This window comes from Phocoena sinus, chromosome 2, assembly GCF_008692025.1.
Source record: "Phocoena sinus isolate mPhoSin1 chromosome 2, mPhoSin1.pri, whole genome shotgun sequence".
In the NCBI taxonomy this organism is placed as follows: domain Eukaryota; kingdom Metazoa; phylum Chordata; class Mammalia; order Artiodactyla; family Phocoenidae; genus Phocoena; species Phocoena sinus.
This window is the reverse complement of record NC_045764.1, coordinates 156002214-156023845: the sequence shown is the minus strand read 5'-3', so window position 1 is coordinate 156023845 and position 21632 is coordinate 156002214. Positions and strand designations below refer to the sequence as shown.

The 21632-nt window shown below is 35.6% G+C and overlaps 1 protein-coding gene across 2 annotated transcripts in view; it reads left to right on the top strand.

Annotated features, from left to right (window-relative positions):
* The window catches only part of CEP128 (centrosomal protein 128), a 436342-nt gene that overhangs the window by 27383 nt on the left and 387327 nt on the right, over nt 1–21632 (top strand). For both annotated transcript variants that reach the window (XM_032624894.1, XM_032624895.1), the window contains 3 exons: nt 15076–15202; nt 16498–16616; nt 19566–19657. In XM_032624894.1, coding sequence (XP_032480785.1) covers nt 15076–15202; nt 16498–16616; nt 19566–19657 — 338 coding nt within the window. The remainder of the gene's footprint in view (nt 1–15075; nt 15203–16497; nt 16617–19565; nt 19658–21632) is intronic.

Sequence of the window (21632 nt, the reverse complement as noted above, 5' to 3'; positions counted from 1 at the left end):
ACCCAATTTCGTTCCTTTTTATGGCTGAGTAATATTCCATTGTATATATGTACCACAACTTCTTTATCTATTCGTCTGTTGATGGGCATTTAGGTTGCTTCCATGACCTGGCTATTGTAGGTAGTGCTTCTGTGAACACTGGGATACATGTGTCTTTTTGAATTGTGGTTTTCTCTGGGTATATGCCCAGTAGTGGGATTGCTGGATCATATGGTAATTCTACTTTAGTTTTTTAAGGAACCTCCATACTGTTCTCCATAGTGGCTGTATCAGTTTACATTCCCACCAACAGTGCAAGAGGGTTCCCTTTTCTCCACACCCTCTCCAGCATTTGTTGTTTGTAGATTTTCTGATGAAGCCCATTCTAACTTGTGTGAGGTGATACCTAATTGTCATTTTGATTTGCATTTCCCTAATAATTAGTGATGTTGAGCAGCTTTTCATGTGCTTCTTGGCCATCTGTATGTCTTCTTTGGAGAAATGTCTATTTAGGTCTTCTGCCCATTTTTGGATTGGGTTGTTTCTTGTTTTAATATTGAGCTGCATGAGCTGTTAATGTATTTTGGAGATTAATCCTTTGTTGATTCGTTTGCAAATATTTTCTCCCATTCTGAGGGTTGTCTTTTCGTCATGTTTATAGTTTCCTTTGCTGGGCAAAAGCTTTGAAGTTTCATTAGGTCCCATTTGTTTATTTTTTTTAAATTTCCATTACTCTAGGAGGTGGATCAAAAAAGATCTTGCTGTGATTTATGTCAAAGAGTGCTCTTCCTCTGTTTTCCTCCAAGAGTTTTATAGTGTCCAGACTTACATTTAGGTCTCTAATCCATTTTGAGTTTATTTTTGTGTATGGTGTTAGGGGGTGATCTAATTTCATACTTTTACATGTAGCTGTCCAGTTTTCCCAGCACCACTTGTTGAAGAGACTGTCTTTCCTCCATTGTATATCCTCGCCTCCTTTGTCATAGATTAGTTGACCATAGGTGCGTGGGTTTACCTCTGGGCTTTTTATCTTGTTCCACTGATCTATGTTTCTGTTTTTGTGCCAGTACCATATTGTCTTGATTACTGTAGCTTTGTAGTATAGTCTGAAGTCAGGGAGTCTGATTCCTCCAGCTCTGTTTTTTCCCTTAAGACTGCTTTGGCTATTCGGGGTCTTTTGTGTGTCTGTACAGATTTTAAGATTTTTTGTTCTAGTTCCATAAAAAAATGCCATTGGTAGCTTGATAGGGATTGCATTGAATCTGTAGATTGCTTTGGGTAGTATAGTCATTTTCACAATATTGATTCTTCCAATTCAAGAACATGGCATATCTCTCCATCTGTTGGTATCATCTTTAATTTCTTTCATCAGTGTCTTATAGTTTTCTGCATACAGGTCTTTTGTCTCCCTAGGAAGGTTTATTCCTAGGTATTTTATTCTTTTTGTTGCAGTGGTAAATGGGAGTGTTTCCTTAATTTCACTTTCAGATTTTTCATCATTAGTGTATAGGAATGCAAGAGATTTCTCTGCATTAATTTTGTATCCTGCAACTTTACCAAATTCATTGATTAGCTGTAGTAGTTTTCTGGTGGCATCTTTAGGGTTCTCTATGTATAGTATCATGACATCTGTAAACAGTGACAGGTTTACTTCTTCTTTTCCAATTTGTATTCCTTTTATTTCTTTTTCTTCTCTGATTGCCATGGCTAGGACTTCCAAAACTATGTTGAATAATAGCGGTGAGAGGGGACTCCTTGTCGTGTTCCTGATCTTAGAGGGAATGCTTTCAGTTTTTCACCATTGAGAATGATGTTTACTGTGGGTTTGTCATGTATGGCCTTTATTATGTTGAAGTAGGTTCTGTCTATGCCCACTTTCTGGAGAGTTTTTATCATAAATGAATGGGTGTTGAATTTTGTCAAAAGCTTTTTCTGCATCTATTGAGATGATCATATGGTTTTTATTCTTCAATTTGTTAATATGGTGTATCACATTGATTGATTTGCATATATTGAAGAATCCTTGCATTTCTGGAATAAACCCCACTTGATCATGGTGTATGATCCTTTTAATATGTTGTTGGATTCTGTTTGCTAATATTTTTTTGAGGATTTTTGCATCTATATTCATGAGTGATATTGGTCTGTAATTTTCTTATTTTGTAGTATCTTTGTCTGGTTTTGGTATCAGGGTGATGGTGGCCTTGTAGAATGAGTTGGGGAGTTTTCCTCCCTCTGCTATATTTTGGAAGAGTTTGAGAAGGATAGGTGTTAGCTCTTCACTAAATGTTTGATAGAATTTGCCTGTGAAAGCCATCTGGTCCTGGGCTTTTGTTTGTTGGAAGATTTTAATCACAGTCTTAATTTCAGTGCTTCTGTTTGGTCTGTTTATATTTTCTGTTTCTTCTTGGTTCAGTCTCAGAAGGTTGTACTTTTCTAAGAATTTGTCCATTTCTTCCAGGCTGTCCATTTTATTGGCATATAGTTGCTTGTAGTAATCTCTCATGATCCTTTGTATTTCTGCAGTGTCAGTTGTTTCTTCTCCTTTTTCATTTCTAATTCTGTTGATTTGAGTCTTCTCCCTTTTTTTCTTGATGAGTCTGGCTAATGGCTTATCAATTTTGTTTACCTTCTGAAAGAACCAGCTTTTAGTTTTATTGATCTTTGCTATTGTTTTCTTTGTTTCTATTGCATTTATTTCTGATCTGATCTTTATGATTTCTTTCCTTCTGCTAACTTTGGGTTTTGTTTGTTCTTCTTTCTCTAGTTCCTTTAGGTGTAAGGTTAGGTAGTTTATTTGAGATTTTTCTTGTTTCTTGAGGTAGGCTTGTATAGGTGTAAACTTCCCTCTTAGAACTGCTTTTGTTGCATCCCATAGGTTTTGGATTGTCATGTTTTCATTGTCATTTGTCTCTACGTATTTTTTGATTTCCTCTCTGATTTCTTCAGTGATCTCTTGGTTATTTAGTAATGTAGTGTTTAGCCTCCATGTGTTTGTATTTTTTGTGTTTTTTCCCCTGTAATTGATTTCTACTCTCATAGTGCTGTGGTCAGAAAAGATGCTTGATATGAGTTCAATTTTATTAAATTTATTGAAGTTTGATTTGTGACCCAAGATGTGATCTATCCTGGAGAATGTTCTGTGCACACTTGAGAAGAAAGTATAATCTGCTGTTTTTGGATGGAATGTCCTATAAATATCAGTTAAATCTATCTTGTCTGTTGTGTCATTTAAAGCTTCTGTTTCTTTATTTATTTTCCTTTTGGATGATCTGTCCATTGGTGTAAGTGAGGTGTTAAAGTCCCCCACTATTATTGTGTGACTGTCGATTTCCTCTTTTACAGCTGTTAGAAGTTGCCTTATGTATTGAGGTGCTCCTATGTTGGGTGCATATATATTTATAATTGTTATATCTTCTTTTTGGATTGGTCCCTTGATCATTATGTAGTGTCCTTCCTTGTCTCTTGTAACATTCTTTATTTTAAAGTCTATTTTATCTGATATGAGTATTCCTACTCCAGCTTTCTTTTGGTTTCCATTTGCATGGAATATCTTTTTCTATCCCCTGTATGTGTCCCTAGATTTGAAGTGGGTCTCTTGTAGACAGCATATATATGGGTCTTGTTTTTGTATCCATTCAGCAAGCCTGTGTCTTTTGGTTGGAGCATTTACTCCATTCATGTTTAAGGTAATTATCGATATGTAAGTTCTGTGACCATTTTCTTAATTGTTTTGGGTTTGTTTTTAGGTCCTTTTCTTCTCTTGTGTTACCCACTTAGAGAAGTTCCTTTAACATTTGTTGTAGAGCTGGTTTGGTGGTGCTGAGTTCTCTTAGCTTTTGCTTGTCTGTAAAGCTTTTGATTTCTCTGTCGAATCTGAATGAGATCCTTGTCGGGTAGAGTAATCTTGGTTGTAGGGTCTTCCCTTTCATCACTTTAAGTATATCTTGCCACTCCCTTCTGGCTTGTAGAGTTTCTGCTGAGAAGTTAGTTGTTAACCTTATGGGAGTTCCCTTGCATGTTATTTGTTGTTTTTCCCTTGTTGCTTTCAATAATTTTTCTTTGTCTTTAATTTTTGCCAATTTGATTACTTTGTGTCTCGGCATGTTTCTCCTTGGGTTTATCCTGTATGGGACTCTCTGTGCTTTGTGGACTTGGGTGGCTATTTCCTTTCCCATGTTATGGAAGTTTATAATCTCTGCAAATATTTTCTCTGGTCCTCTCTCTCTCTCTCTCTCTCTCTTCTCCTCCTGGGACCCCTATGATGCAAATGTTGTTGCATTTAATGTTGTCCCAGAGGTCTCTTAGACTGTCTTCATTTCTTTTCATTCTTTTTTTCTTTATTCTGTTCTGCAGCAGTGAATTCCACCATTCTGTCTTCCAGGTCACTTATCCGTTCTTCTGCCTCAGTTATTCTGCTATTGATTCCTTCTAGTGTAGTTTTCATTTCAGTTATTGTATTGTTCATCTCTGTTTGTTCTTTAATTTTTCTAGGTCTTTGTTAAACATTTTTTGCATCTTCTTGATCTTTGCCTCCATTCTTTTTCCGAGGTCCTGGATCATCTTCACTATCATTATTCTGAATTCTTTTTCTGTAAGGTTGCCTATCTCCACTTCATTTAGTTGTTTTTCTGGGGTTTTATCTTGTTCCTTCATCTGTTACATAGTCCTCTTGGTTTTAATCTTGTCTATCTTTCTGTGAATGTTCCACAGGTTTTTGTTCCACAGGCTGCAGGATTGTAGTTCTTCTTGCTTCTGCTGTCTGCTCTCTGGTGGATGAGGGTATCTCAAGAACTTTTATTTTTAACTTAGATTTTATAAATGATACTAATGCTAAACCTTAGGAAATGGATACAAGTGATACACAGTTTACCTTTGAACAACATGGGATTTGGAGCTCTGGCCTTCCACACAGTTGGAAATTTGTGTATAACTTATAGTTGGCCCTTGGTATCTGAGGTTCCTCCCTCTCTGCAGTTCCTCTGTATCTGTGATTCTGTGTTCATGGATTCAACGAACCTTGGATCATGTAGTACTGTGGTATTTACTACTGAAAAAAATCCTCAGGTGAACAGTGCAGTTCAAACCCATGTTGTTCAAGGGTCAACTGTGTATGAACTCACATATTTATTTTATGGAGCTTCAGTTTTGTGAACATAATTCGCCAGTGAGTGAGGAGCTATGTAAATATTCAGTGCAATGCTTTCCTCCTGAGACGATCTGCCCTAACAAGAGAATTGTGAGAATTGTTCCTGTTGGTTTTGTAAGGGTCAGGAGTCGTGATGAGTCACTTTTTTGACTACCTTTTCTTGAAATGTACATAATTTCACTGTTGTTTTCTTGAATCTTTATTCCAACTCTAAATTTATTTATTTGCTTATAATATGTGAAGGCCTCTCTCTGTGAGGAGTTGAGCAGTGTTAGAGGATCAGCAATGGGGTGTGTGGTGTTTCATAGAGAAGTAGCATCTACCTTTTCATATTCTCTTTGGGAATATCTTCATAAGCTTAGTTTACAGGTACCTTTTTGTTTTTTGTGTGGTAACTCATTTAATTCTCTCAACAGTCCTATTAGGTAGATACTATTATTATTCTCATTTACAAGATAAAAATACTAAGGCACAGAATGGGTACTAGCTTGCCCACAGTCTCACAGTTAGTCAGTGACAGAGCCAAGGATAGGATATTATCCTAAAACCCAGCATCAGGATTCATTCACATCATTGAGTTGTGCTTGCTCACATTTTAATGATAATATGAATTTAATTTTTCTGAAAATTGGAATTTTGGATTCAAAGTTTGAAGGGTTATATAATTTACATTTATAAACTAGATTCTGGAGATTATCTTAACTGATTGAAAAACCAAAGCCCATTGTCACACAAGTCATTAATGTTACAGCTGGTGCAATGTCCAGAATGAGAGTTAGATGGAACAAATACAGAAACAGAATGGGAAATAATCTGATGCTGAGCTAGGACTGGCATTGAAGGCTTGCCAAAGTTGGCTGTTCTAGCTGCCACTTAAGGCAGTGTGGTGGATTCTGCAGGTTGCCTACACCAGCACTGGTTTCCCCCTTCTTCCTAAGTAACAACCACTGATTTTTTTTTTTTTACAAGCCTTTCTTGTAGCCAGCCCAACCAATCAGCCATATTAAGTTGGATAGTATGACTTAGGATCTTTTGGTCTTAATGAACTTCATGACCTTAAGTAAGTGTCATCCTGCATTATTTCTCATGTTGTAAATTTCTTGGGAGGTCTGAGAACATTTGGTCCAAAGAGGACCTGTGCGGTTGGTTTTATATGGGAATATTTGGAACATATACTCCTGTGTTAAATAGTGCAACTGATTAGCTTAATGTTTAGAACATATCTAGAGCTGTGTGTTCCTATTCATGAGAGAACAGGTCTGTTTTTATGTTAATGCCATAAAAATGGAATGCCCTCAAGAAAGAATATTCAACATAAAAAGTTAATACCTTCTGCAGTGGAAATTTGGACTGCAGCTGATGAGGCTAAAGTAGTTAATATTTGGTATAAAAGAAAGATACAGTTCTTTTGATTCAAATCAGCAGATTCATTAAGTACATTTTTAAGGTAAAGAGTGGTTAAAATATAGTAAAATCAAATTAGAGCTTAGAGACTTGCATTAATAGGTAATTTTTCTTCTAATTAAGTACTCTGATTAAAATTTCCCTTTGGGAGTAATAGGACGTTACCATCTGGCATATATGAACTTTGGAAGAATTTGAATGTTAAATAACAAAGTCCAGGTTTTTTCTTCTTTTCAATGGATTTCAGTTGTCCGATATACATAGTGACAGCCCAGAAGCTTAATGTTAATGGTTTGGAGCCAGGCACAAGCCACTTGTAATATCCCAGAGCTGAAGGTATCCATCCCTTTCTCTCAGGCTGAGTTCTACTAATTGTCCTAAAGGTGAGAACTGTTCCATCTTTTAACAACTTCAGTGCTAAGTAGTGAGAATGTATGGGTAAGAAATTATAATGGAACAACTGAATTCTGTTAGGAACTTTTTTTGTAAATATATTTCAGATCTTAGGAATTAGGTTCTTAGAGTCTTATGTTTAAATTTTTATTGCCAAGTTTCTCATGAAACTACTAGACAGGAGAATAATTTTTACAAAATTTTGCTTTGAGGCTAGTGGAAAAATGTAGACTTTGGAGTCAGACTTAAAATTGAATCCTGATTTTTTTCCACTAGAAACCATTTCAGTGATTTTGGGCAAGTTATTAAACCTTTCTGAACTTGAATTTAATCATCTGAAAAATGAACATAATTATATATGCCTTATTATAACTAACATTTATTGAAGTAGTCACGCTGTTTTAGACACTTGCTAAACATTTATGTTCTTGTTACTTCTTTAATTCATCCAGTAATCCCTATCTTCAAGTATTTGCTATGTTCTTAATATAGATTAAGTACTTGGTACATTATAGACACTAAGTACTTGGTACATTATAGGCACTGAGTATTCTTCCTTTCCTTTCCTTGAGTTCACTGGGCCTAACTTCAGTTTCTTTTGTGTATTATTGTGACTATAAACAACATAATATGTTGTAACGTTCACAGTGATAGGTGTATCTGATTGTTTTGACTTCAAAGTATATGCCAAATTAGGCAGCATACATAATGCTGCTTTTTTCCCCCTTATGTTCATGATTATATTGTCTGTCCACTCAAAATACAATAATGTACTATTAAGAACACATTCCATTTTCCATGCATGCTCTTTTTTTTTTAAAAAAAAATTATTTATTTGGCTGCACTGGGTCTTAGTTGAGGCATGCAGGATCTTTAGTTATGGCATGCTAACTCTTAGTTGCAGCATGTGGGATCTAGTTCCCTGACTAGGGATCGAACCCAGCCCCCCTGCATTGGGAGCTCAGAGTGTTAGCCACTGGGCCACCAGGGAAGCCCCCATGTATGCTCATTTAATAACATTCAGAATATTATATGGAAATACTTTAAAAAATTTTAAAAATTGTTAGAATATGTATGCTATGTGGGCTTTGAATATATGAGATCTCATTTAAAAATAAAATAGTTACATAAACAAATATGATGTATCATTTGAAAGGGAATTTCTAAATTTCAGAACTATTAGTATAGACTTATATTTCCATAAATCAGCCTATGGAGAGAGGTTAGGGATAGCAGTCAGAGCTAATGATCTTTCTGGTAAATAAAAAATAAGATAGCAGCAACCATTTAAAAAATACATTTCAGCAACAGATGGTGGGACCAGAAAAGTATGCAAACCATAAATTTGCACTCTGATTTTATAAAACTCCCCTCCTCCACCTCTTCTACCTCCTTTTTTGTCCTCCTCCTTCTCTTTGTTCTAGTTTTAATAGACTGTAAGGAACCAAAATAGAGCTGATAAAATTAGCTCTACAACCAATCTATTTTGCAGTGTATTGCCAGATCAAGCTTGGCATTCTGTGGAGAAACAGGCAGTGAAGGAAAGTCAAGCAGAAAGCACTTAATCAACGTGCCTACGGTTGACATTATTACCCAGGACAAACTTTTTAAATGACCTCTTTTCTGCCTCTACTCTTGCCCTGGATTTTGCCAAGTTGACCCCTAAGATTTGTAAATCAAAGTACTTTAATTTTTTTTTTTGTTTCTAATGTCAACATTATAGGTATATCTAAACTTACTACACAAACTGTCTCCATAGTTACCAGTGCTATATACATTGTGAATGTTTGCTAAATACTGAATCTTTACTGTCAGGTGAAAACAAAACTAAATGGTTAGATGAAATATTCAGATGTTTCCAATTTCTGCTCAACTATGCAGCTAAGTGAATGCAGTTACCTATACTTTGCATGCATTTCTGTATAATCTGTGTTATGTTAGGGGATATATTTTCTTAGTATGAAAATAAGGGATACTTTGGAGTAAGAAAGTATCTGGAGAAACTAAATAGGATCTTTAATGTTTTCAGAATTTAAGCTGACTTTGAATTGCAGCATTTAGAATTTTTATCAAGGTTTTTTTTTTTAAAGTTTCATTTGTATGTAAGTTAATTATTTGAATATTTGATAGCTACTATATTTATGTGTGAGTAATCATTGTTCCTACTTTATTTTTATTATGGTCTCTTTGTGGAAGTAATGGTAGATATCTTTTAAGAATTTCCTAGTGACTAGTTTTAGTGTGATATATTTTTCTCTTTCTCACAGTGAGCTTAGTCAAGGATGTGATTAGTTTTGTTGAGAATGTGAATACGTGAGATACACTGTTTATTAGTATCAGTAACTGTAAATTGACCAACGAAGTTTACCCATGTGGTTCTTTGCCTTTTTTCATCTCGTCTTATTGAAGTCAAATTTTACTGAATATGATTTATTTCTTAGGCATTTTTGATAGTGTGTGTGAAGTTGGTGCCTAGTTTCTTAGTTGTTTACAGTTGCTTGTAACCTTACCTTCCCAGAAACTGGTCAAGAAGCTTGCTATTAATGAATTTTGGAAAGTCAATATTTTTTACTTAAACAAACAAACCAGAGTTCTGGTCCCAGGCGAGGTGGAGTTTAGCATACTCTTCCACTGAATACAGCTATAAAACCTCTCCGAATGCTGAAAAGTAAAGACAGTTGGTCCTTGTTGCATGGTTTCGATGTGCATGAATTTCATCACCCCTATTTGGTCAAATAACACCAGTCCCCAAACAACACAATTCACATTTCAGCTAACACAACAGTATATTAACGATGAGTAACTGCAAAAAGGACAAACTTTACTGCTGGCTTTTCAGTCCACACATTATTGTATAAATAACAAATTGCTGCTTTTGAAGTCTGTTGCTGATGGGTCGCAGACAGTGAAAATTATAGTTGTGATACCTCCTTGCCTCCCAATGATAAACCTGCATGCTATTTTACGAGAATAAATAATAATAATAATAATAAAGGAATTGGTCAAAAAGGTGAAAGTGTGGCAAGGAAATGAAAAGTGATAATGCTGGAATGAAATTTGAATTGTATTATGGAGGAGTTAGATGTGGGGTTAAAAAGAAATAGCTGATAGTGAGAATATTGATATTTTTGCTGTTTAAGAGCCTGCAGATATACAACTAGAAGAATTCAGTGAAGTCATTTTTAGGGAATGCCATTCTTCTAGAGAGCTTCTCCAGATTAAAACATCCCATTTCTTCATTTACTTTTGCTCTTATATTCATTGTGTGTAGTCATCACAGTAAAAACTACCATTTACTCAACAAACTAATCTTCCCTAGGCATTGCTCTAATTATTTTACATACATTATCTTATTTCATCCTCAAAATAAAATATTAGGGTGTGAAATATGTCAACAGGAACAGAAACAAAAGGAGTAGAACTGAGGAAAGTACTGCTAGGCTTTCCTCTGGTCCTTGTGAATCATGATGTTTTTAATGATCACACTTCTTATATGGAGGACCCATTGCTGCCTAGATGATCTCTTTTCATAGATTTGGTGTGCAGTATAGTCAGTTTTTCAGAGTTGTATGTGTTTTTTGATTCTCTAAGCTTGACTTATATTTTGTCTCAAATCAGACTTTCAAATAGAGATGTCACAGGGCTTTCAGAGATCTCTATGAGGATTTTAAAATTTGGTAAGTTAATGTTAATCTAAAAGCTTATACGGTTTAAAATTTTTTAAATTTATTTACTAGTTTCCAAAATAATGAGTTATTTCCCTAACATTCTCTGCTGGTGACCAGTGACTATTTTTTTCTCCTTGAGTATCATTAACTCACAAATTTATTCATATTTGAACTGCTTTATTCCATTGTAGTTAATATTTTTATCGATGCCCAAATTATTTCATCTTTGGCTATAGAGAGATTTCCCACTTGACTTCTGTGTTTAAAAGCATGTCTTAACAATTTGGATAAACTACCTTGCAAACAAGTATTGCCATTCAATTTCAGTGCCCAAGTTTTATTTTTATTCTTACTGGTACATTATAGTAATGCTTCATTTGTTTTAGTCTAATGTCAAATGAACAGAGATAAAAGAATAGACCTAATATGTAAATGGTACATTTATATCAAGTTGAGGTGAAAATATGTCATAACATGTTCCATGATGCTGGTTTTGCGGTAGTTTATATAGGGGAAAGTGGGGGAAATGGAATCAACACTTGGTATGTGGTGAGGTATTCATGATAAACTTTTAGAATCTGCACCATGGCAGTCAGTACCACAGTCTGTGTGGAACACTGATTTAGTTTCAGCAAAATAGCATTATCCATCATAGTATTATAAATTAATATTAAATTGAATTTTATTAGTGTTGTTTTGTTTTTATGAAATTTCGAGTTTGGTTTGCTTTTGCACCTAATTAGAAGTTATAATCCTAAAGAGTTTAAAACAAATTTTATCTTTTGGTTTTTGTATTTTAGGAGTTATCAAATTGGTTTTGTACATCATGAATAGATTTTGTGCCGTGTCTGTTGTATTATTGCTACTTTAAGTGTAGGTTCTAATTTTATTACATGTTTAGTTTTGTATCTTAGGTGGAGGATCTGTTTTTGCCATGATGTTTGTAGGAGTGATTAAAAGAAATCTTCATCTCACTCATTTACCTTTTACAGTTCATTTTTTTGGTCTTTATGTATTAGCCTGTTCATCTGTTCAATGGCTTATGATACATCTTTTGAGAGTTTTAAAATGAGGTTGCCAAATAGTTTGTCTAACTTTTTATCTTATTTCTGAAATGATCAATTTTCTAACATCTGTTATTCCTCCTAGATTTTGGGGGTAATGTATCATTTCTGTTGTTCTGCAATATTTTCCCATATGTTCCATGGTGAGTTGTTTGTTGTTGTTAGCAGTGATATTGTGTGTGTGCATGTGTGTGTGAAAATTCATCTTCTTAATCAGCTTTTAGTTACAGCTCAGGATTTGTTAGCAAATAAGCCCACATGAAAAGGATGCTGGCAAGTTCTGCTTCTGGCATTGGTAGATAAGATTATTTTGGATCAACTCTCCCATTCAGATCAACTGGAAAGGCAAAAAAATTGTAAAAAATAATATTATGAAACCATCAGAGAACTACCAAGGCAGTGAGGAATGTTATAGTCAAGATCTGGCAAAAATAGGAGTCCAGAAGGAAGAGTCCTACATTTGGGACTCTTTCTCTGTCAAGGCAGTAGCTGATTTCAAAAGAGGTGGCTTAGAAGCAGATAAGATTAGAACTATCTGTAGACTCAAAGAGGCTAGAGAGACCAAAATTGGAGTTCAGGAACCCTCCAGCTTTTGATTGAGACCCCAAAGAGTGATAGCCTAGGAAAAATGGTGAATTGAAAATCAGAGCAGTGATAAATTGAAAATTGACCAGTGCTGATGGGGACAGAAGCCCAGCTTTGAATCATCTCAGTTCTAATGAATTAAGGTACATTGGGTTTCCTAGTGACCCTAGCCTGACTTCCTGATAGAAGCAAACCCAAATCCCTTCTGAAGGAAGACGTCATCATCCAGAGCTTTAAATAGCTCTACAGTTTTCATATACAGTGTCTATCACATGGTAAAAAAATACTCAGGCATAAGAAAATACAAGAGTTGACTGAAAACCAAGGGAAAAAACAGACAAGAGAAACAAGTAGGAGATTATAAAATAACTATGATTAACCTGTTCAAGAAATTAAAAGATTGAGGGCTTCCCTGGTGGCGCAGTGGTTGAGAGTCTGCCTGCCGATGCAGGGGATATGGGTTCATGCCCCGGTCCGGGAAGATCCCACATGCCGTGGAGTGGCTGGGCCCGTGAGCCATGGCCGCTGAGCCTGCACGTCTGGAGCCTGTGCTCCGCAATGGGAGAGGCCACAACAGTGAGAGGCCCACGTACCGCAAAAAAAAAAAAAAAAAAAAAAAAAGAAATTAAAAGATTGAGAATTTTGACAATTGAAAACTCTAAAAAAAACCAAACAAAAAAGACAAAAAATGAAAATTACAGAAACTGAAAAATATAACTAAGATAAACAAACAAATAAATTAGAAAAAACCATCAACAGATGGATTAAGTAACAGGTTGTATACAGTTAAAGAGAGAATTAATAGATTGAGAGATAGATCAGCATAATATATCCAAAAAGAAGAATGGAGGAATGGATGAACAATACAGAAAAGAGCATAAATGACCCATGGGATTTGGTAGAAAAGATAAAACTTAAATCCAACTGGATTTCCAGGAGAGGAAAGAAAGAATGAGGCAGAAAGAATGAAGAGATGTGGCTGAAAATTTACAACACATGAAAGAGATTAAGCTACAGATTCCATGATCTCTGTGGGTCAGAAATGGGATAACTACAAGTAAAGCTGTACATAGTCATATCATTGTAAAACCATTGACACTCAAAGTCAAAGAGAAAATCTTAAAAAGAGCCAGAGCTGTAAGGGGCAAATTACCTTCAAAAAGAAGCAATAATTAGAAATGTCAGCTGACTTTACTTCCAAAGGGATAATCAACTTTACTTCAATTAAAAAAAAAAAAAACTATGATAAAGGATACTGACATCAGGCTTAGCTTGAAAGATGCAAATAATAAACACAGGAAAAGTTAGTAGAGCTGGTTCTGTCACTAACTTATGTGATCTAAAGTCATTTTACCTTTCTAGTCCTTTTTTAATGTTACAGTTTGGATTTCAACTTTTTAATTTTAACATTGTACAATTTTATTCTGACTCTTTGTCATAGATTACTGATATGCTATTTTGTGTTCACTGTGTAAGACCTCTTGACTACTTACATGTTAAACATAGTTTTTTATTTTACTTGTGTATAAATTACTCTCCAGGTAGACCTTAGTTCTCCCAGGCCTCATCTGTATGTTTCCTGGATTGATAGTCTAGGTCCTACAGCTGGTGAACACTCAGGCAGGATGGTATTGCACAAATGCCAGTTTAGAGAAGCAGGGAACAGAGGGTATGGAAATATTAGCTTTTTCTTTCTTTCTTTTTTTTTTCCAGAAATGAGAGTGGTAATAGAGATAAATTGTTGAAATTCTAACTCTGCTTCTTTTAATTCAGCCTATTTTAACCTTGGTTCTCCAGAACAGCTAAGTCCAAACAACCAAAGTGAAAAAGGATTTGCTCATTTGTGACTCATATTGTTTCAGCTGTGCTCTTCCTTCAGTTGAAGTTACTTTCTTTCTGCACAGTTCCCCAAGGAAACCAACTTATTTCCTCCATCAGTGGTGTTCTACCTTTTAATTCTGGCTGAATTTAGGAAGCCCTCTCAAATCAATTGTTTTGTTTTGACATTCTCTTTAAAGAGTTATAGATGACTTGTTTTCTGGATCCATACATTATTTTTATTAATATTATTTTTTATTCATCCTTGGCTAAAATGTCTAGACCAGAAGTTGCTCAGCAATTCAGGGTATGTGGATTTTCCTAAGTTTTACTCTTTGTTCCTTTGGGTTTTTGTTGAATCCTCTTTTCAGGTCAATAGTTCTGTACAGCTCTGGATTATATTCTCAGTATTAAGCGTGATTTTATTTATTGTAGCCCTTTAGGTCTTAAAAGATGTTGTCTTATATTCCCTGCTGGCTAACTCCCTAATAACCTGAAGAGAGCATTTGGACAACTGTGATCCTAGTTTGTACTAACAGTCCAACATCTGACCACATGGTTTTCCGGGATTTGAAATCTTTGAATGAATGAGAGGTACTCTGCTACAGAATTGGGCAGTGCACTTTTTTTTCAAAGCAGAAGTCACTGTGACAGCTGTTCATTTTTCTGTTTATTATAGATCTGAGGTTTCTGAAGGAATGTTTAGAAGGGAGGAAGGCTTTCTCTTTTTCAGATGTGTTGGCCTTGTTATGTTTCTAAGCATGGGCACATCAATCTGATGGTAATAGAAAGATGGAATAGGTAGTGACAGATGCTATTTAAAACCAGATGTTAGAACTGGGTCTTAAAATATTTTTGTTTACTATTTTTATATTTCTATTAATATAACTTAGTTCAAATTTTTCTCTGATATAAATTCTCTTTGGGAACCCAGATAGTTCATGAATAGCTTTAAAATCTCTAGGCTTATTTGTATCTGGACGTTTTTTAAACTTCATTGTATCCTTTAATTTAGTTAAAAGAAAGCTTGGAGCAATCAATAGGCCAACTGCGGAGTCAACGGTTATTGAGAAACTCAGGAGGGAGAAGTATTTCTGTTACAAGTCTGAGTACAAGTGACCTCGATGGTGGCACTGTGACAGGTAAACTCTTCAGATGTTCTGAAAACCTTTTCTTTGTTTTAAAAATATTCCTGAAGTACATATTGGATACATGTAGTATTTAGACAAATATAACCCATAGATAAAGTCATACAAATAAGGTGTTAGAAGATGCAGTCAGGGTTTTAGAGTGAATACTTTGAAGTATGTTCAATGGGACTTTGATATTTTGAGTCTGTTACTTTTTTCTTCTCAGGCTCTGTAGACCATGTAGAGCTTCACCTGACAGAACCTTATTTAATTGTCTGCCTCCAGTCAAAACACACACACAAATAGGATTTACTGGTTGGTGTACTTTCTGGATTAGAAGTCTTGTCCTAGGTTCATAGTTTTTCAAAAGTCTCATCATGAAATATCCTGTGACACGTGTTAATAAAGGGGAATTTTATCCTTGGTGTGCAGCTCGATTTCAATGGCTACATAAAAGGTGATAACACTTAGTTTGCATATAATTATACTTTCGTACAGCACTGAGGTTCATGTTTGAATAGAAGAGTCTTAGAAAAGTCTGCAGTGAAGAGAGGCGATTTAGACAGAGTGAACATTAGTAGCTTGTGTTGTTAATATCATTATTGGTCATGATAATAATGATTAAAAATCACAATCAGCTATATTTCTTTATGTAGTTTAGTTTATACTGATTTTTTATTTATTTTTTTTTTTGCGGTACGCGGGCCTCTCACTGTTGTGGCCTCCCCCGTTGTGGAGCACAGACTCCGTAAGCGCAGGCTCAGCGGCCATGGCTCACGGGCCCAGCCGCTCAGCGGCATGTGGGATCCTCCCAGACCGGGGCGCGAACCCGTGTCCCCTGCATCGGCAGGTGGACTCTGAACCACTGTGCCACCAGGGAAGCCCTATACTGATTTTTAAACACCACTCAGATTTTAGATAATTTGTTATTTGAAAAATTCTGTTTTATTAGTATTATTTTAGGGAGTCATAAAAGTTATTTTTTTTTTAGCAACTTACTATTTTTATGTAAGAGAAAATACTATATTGCTTCTTTGAAAAGTACAGCCAATTAGAATTTTTGATGTGTTCTAGTTCCAGGTTATTTCAGTTGTTCATTTTATCTGCTTTAAGAGCAAGATAAGTGCCAATTTTGTGGAATTTTATGGCCACAGCAAGATATTTGTTTGTGATTGTCTGTGGGAAATAATCCAGGTTGAGGGCACATGTATATATCCATGTCTGCTGTGTATTTCCTGAGTAAAAGTTTAGATCGTTTCTTCTCATGTGGTGTTTTTAATCCTTTCCCTTTTCTTTCTTCTGTAAAGAGAGCCACCATTTTCCACCTACCTCACCTCTGAAGGACTATGGGGATCAACAGGGTATTAAACGAAATAGGTCCAGAACTGGTGTCCGATTTGTTCGGGAGACTGATGACGTGGGCCAGGTATTTTGTACCCATTCTGTAGTCTGGTTCCTTGCATTTCTATTTAAATCACTAACACTTGAATTTTATGGCTGTATTTTAACTAAGAGTTTGATCATCACTAACTTTGTAATGATTTTTTTTTTAAACCAAGTAAAGTATTTTATTTTCAATGTGTTGATCATCATTATACATTTATTTTGAATTTTGTTATGGAGGATTATATTTTGTAGAACATTTAAAAGTGAGTTTAGCTGGACATGTTTTGTTTCCTTGCTCAGATGGCTTGCTCTTTTCCAAGCTCTGCTAAGTCAGCTAGTTTCTATTTTTCTAAGTTTAGTTTAGTATGAATAAGTTAGTCTTTGTGTGGTTAACCTATTGATTTTTCCATTAGTGTTTTTCTGATTGCTGAATCATTGATGGAGCCATTTTGTATTAAGCAGGAATTCTAGGCTTTTTCTATGTATTCACTAAAGATTTTGAAGGTATTAGTTCTATAGCTATATTTCTTTTTCTGCTTCTTTAAACTTCTATGCAAGAGCTGAAAAAAATTTTTTTTTGTTATTGTGTTGGGTAGCTAAATTAATTAGATAAGGACTAGGAGATGTTGCTGACTTAGACATCTTTGTTTTGGTAGTTTTAAGATTGAGGACTCAGAGTTTGTTAGGATACTCATCTATAGCTTTCCCTTATTATAACATAAGATAAAGAGATAACAGAACCAAGTGCATTAGAAGATGCCTTGTAGAAACTTTTCCTTGACAGTGTTATTTTTTGGTAGGTGCAACTTGCTAGTGTGGATTATGTGATAAAACCTAGAGCAGAGAACAATATCCTAATATTACTTACTCTTTCATTTTATTTATTTAGTGCCTTTGTCCTGGGACAGTGCTTGGGCTTGGAAACAGTGATGAGCAAAAACCTTGCCTTTTCACAGAGCTTACAATTTAGAGGGGGAGCTAGATACTAATCAAAAAGTATGTAAATACACCCATAATTATGAGCCGAGATGCATGCTCTAATGGAAGGAAGCATAGGGCTATAGGAGTGTTTATAGAGGGACCTGCCGCAGTTAGGGAAGGCTTCCCAAAGAAAGGCTGATTGAGCTGAGATCCGAAAGTTGAGTAAGAGTCATTTGAGGTAGAACAAACACCTTGGCAGGAAGGAAGATAGCACCTATGAGTAATTTAAAGAAGGCCATGTGGCTAAAGAAGTGTGAAACCCTGAGACCATGCACAGCCACGTAAGAGGGTGACAATTACTTCGAAAAGATCACTCTGGCTCTAGTGTAGAAAATGGAGTCAGTGTGGGTAAACCAATTAGAAGGATATTGCTGTGTTCTGGGTGTGAGCTGATGGCCACTTGGACTAGGATAAATGGAGTTGGAGAGAAAGTGGTAGATTTAAAAACTATTTGGTGGATAAAATGAAAGGTCTTGAAGATCAGATGACCATTTGGGGAGAGTGGGAATGAGTGAAAAGGCGGTATCAAAGATGAGTCCTAGGATTCTGCTTTGCAAAACTGGAAAATCATCACAGCAAAACCTAAGTGAATGGTCTGTTGTCCATCTGCTGTATTACCTCCACTCCTTTCTTTTTAATTGTTCTTCCTTGTTTTAGTCCATTTCTTATGATGACCTTTAGCTCCATATGACTGTGTACTTTCTTAATGCCCCAGTGCAGCATTTGTGGTTTTGTTTACATATCTGTCTCCCATGACACTTGTTTCCCAGCACAGTTGCTGGCACCGGTTAGTTGCACAATGTGAATTTGTTGAAATGAATCAATTTTTTATTTCTGCAAGTCTGTATAACTTAGTTTTTTATTATAAATTATAGCCTACACATACATGTATAGCATACATATTTACCATTAAAAGTACAACAATATGAAAAATCCATGTAACTACCACCCAGGCCAAGAAATAGAGGTTTATAATACACCCCAAACCTCTTTTACACTCCTTCTTTCCCCAAGGGCTATCAACGATTTTGACTTCTATGTTAATCATTCTCTTGATTTTTAAAATATTTTTACTGCTTATATCTTGCTTAGTATTGCCTGTGTTAAACTTTATATAGATGGAATAATGCAGTGTAACTTTTTTTGTAACTTTCCTTTTCCATTTAATGTTTTGTTTTTGGAGTGTAGGTAGGTTTGATCATTTCATTTTCACTGCTGTGTGATACTCCACTGGAGGAATATATTGCAGTTTATCTCCATTTCATTCTTAATGGACTTTGGTTTGTTTTTAGTGTTCTCATCATGAGCAGTGCTGCTCCATACATTCTTTTTTTTTTTTGGCGGTACGCAGGCCTCTCACTGTTGTGGCCTCTCCCGTTGCGGAGCACAGGCTCCAGACGCACAGGCTCAGCGGCCATGGCTCACGGGCCCAGCCGCTCCGCGGCATGTGGGATCTTCCCGGACCGGGGCATGAACCCGTGTCCCCTGTGTCGGCAGGCGGACTCTCAACCACTGCTCCACCAGGGAAGCCCTGCTCCATACATTCTTGTTCATGGTTCCTCATGCATGTGGGCAAGGGTTTCTTGGCAGCATGGGTTGGCATGCTGAGGCATGTGGTCTAGTTGAATAAAGTTCCGTAACACAGCCATGCTCATTTGATTATGGCTACTTTTGTGTTATAATGGCAGAGTTGACTAATTATGACACAGGCCATAGAACCTGAAAGCCTGAAATATATGCTGTTGTACTGTTTACAGAAAAAGTTTCCAGACCTCTTTTCAAGAGTATCTATAAAGAGTGAAATAGTGCACTATAGAGGATGTAATGGTCAGTGTTACATATAGTTTTAAAAACTTTTCTTTGAGAGAAAAAAATTTATTAGGTCTTGATAACATTATAAAATACGGGTATTATTGCAAAGAGCAAGTTCTTATTCTTACCGTCAGTGAATCTTTATGGAAGAATTCAACAGAATCCTAAATGGATAACTTTGTTTTGCTTTTATTAGTTTCATGCTTTTCATCAGTCCCTCCGAGACCTCAGCAGTGAACAAGTTCGCCTTGGAGATGATTTCAACCGGGAACTTGCCAGAAGAAGCCGGTAAAAGCTGAATATGATTTTTGTTGAGGGGTGAATTATTAGAAGAATAAAATAGGTTCTATAATTGACATGTTTATATGAATTTCCAAAAAAAGTGCTATGTTTTTATACTAGTATTTTAAAGTATATTCATAGAACAGTTCAAAACCCTTTGAATTTACAATGTATCATGACTCAGTGTTAGACAAATTAATTTCATATTTTTAAGAACATTTTATTTCATGCTGACATTACGGAGAGATATGTTGCAAGACCTTCGTAAAGAGGTAGATTTGCAAATACATTGGAGGGAGAGACCCATTGATCGACCCTGGAGCAAATAGAAGCATAATGTGGAATTTGTCAGTGGACATGAGCCATTGTAGAATCTGACATTTTATCTTTCAGTTGAAATCTTCAAAAGCTAGTTGTTTACGTCTGCCCAGTTTTTGCAGTTTTGTCAATTCTGGGTATTCCCTAAGAGGTATCACTTTATTTAAGATTTCTTCACTGTCTTCATTTTCATCATCAGTGGTGACAGGTGACTTTCATTTAGAGACCATATTTTTCACGGAATAAACCTTTATACCATCTCAAAAGTCATAATCTATATACAGCAATGATTAGAGAACAAAAAAGGTGAATTGCAATTCGTTCACTTGCTAGGTTCACTTGCTGACTCGTACTCGAGCTAATGAAATCATTCCACATGACAGTTTTGTGTTGCTATAGCAAAAAGAGTCAAAGCTGTAAATGTTAAATCTGAATATCAACTATAGTCTGCATAACTTATCTGCTTCTGTATGAGGAAGGCAGGAAATTTAGTAATAAGAATAAAAGACCTTGCTGTTACCATTATTACTACTACCACCGGTAAATATTATTGAACACTTATTTCATGTCGGGTAGAATTAGGTTTAATTCTCACAACAGTTCTAATGAAGTGGTAATTATTATTTTCCCCATTTTTTTTTTTGTTGTGGAAACGGCACAGAGAGATGAAGTAACTCAGCTTGTTGGAGATCAAAGGAGGGATGTGGTGGAGTCAGAATTCAAATCTAGGCAGTAAGGCCCCAGAGTGTCTGCTTTTTACCACTTACAGTACACTGTGGTTCAAGATCATTTTCACATATAGCTGATATGAATAAGGCATTTAAATTCCTGAATTTTAAACTATATTATTGAGCTGTGTTATTAATCTTTTAAATGGCAAGGGTTAATTTAATACTTAGGTATTTATTTCTGACAAGTTGATAAACTCAACAGAATGGCATTAATATTCTAATACAGTATGTTCTTGGAATGGCTTTATTATGTAGCTTTTCCACATTTGAAGGAAGGGTATAAATTAAGCATTAGGAACACGAGTTTCAGGAAGTAGTTGTCCTGTAGGAAGATACAGGGGAAGTTGCAGGGATGGTTTAGTTGACTAGTTTAAATGGTCATTTGGACATGCAGTGGTGGACTGGGAATCTTCTGATCCATGGGCTGGTACCATCTGGTAATAGTTTGTGTGACCTAGGGGCATATGTAAGGCAGAAAAATTTTATTAGAGCCAAAATAAGAGTCAGTTTTCTTCTGAATCTTGGTGGCTTAACTTTGTGGATGAGGAAGATTTAGGATCCAGTTCTGCTTTACTTAGACCACAATTCTTAATTCATGTTTATAAAAATTCTGGGTAGGAAGTTGTTAGGTTTAACTTCCTACATGATTCAGAAAGGTTGATATTCTCATTTACTTACTAATTTTTAATTTTTTTCATGACATTTATTGTAAAAGGTACATAAATAATAAGAGTACACTTATTATTTATAATAATAAGTGTACTTATTATTATAAGTAAACTTTTAGAAAGCAAACTTTTAGAAAGGATTGTATAAAGTTAACTGAGAACTCACGTATTTTGGATGCCATATGAAAAATTGATTAGAGGAGGGCGAACTAGAAGACTGTTGCATTAGCATGAGAGATGATGGCTTGACCAGGTTTATGGTAA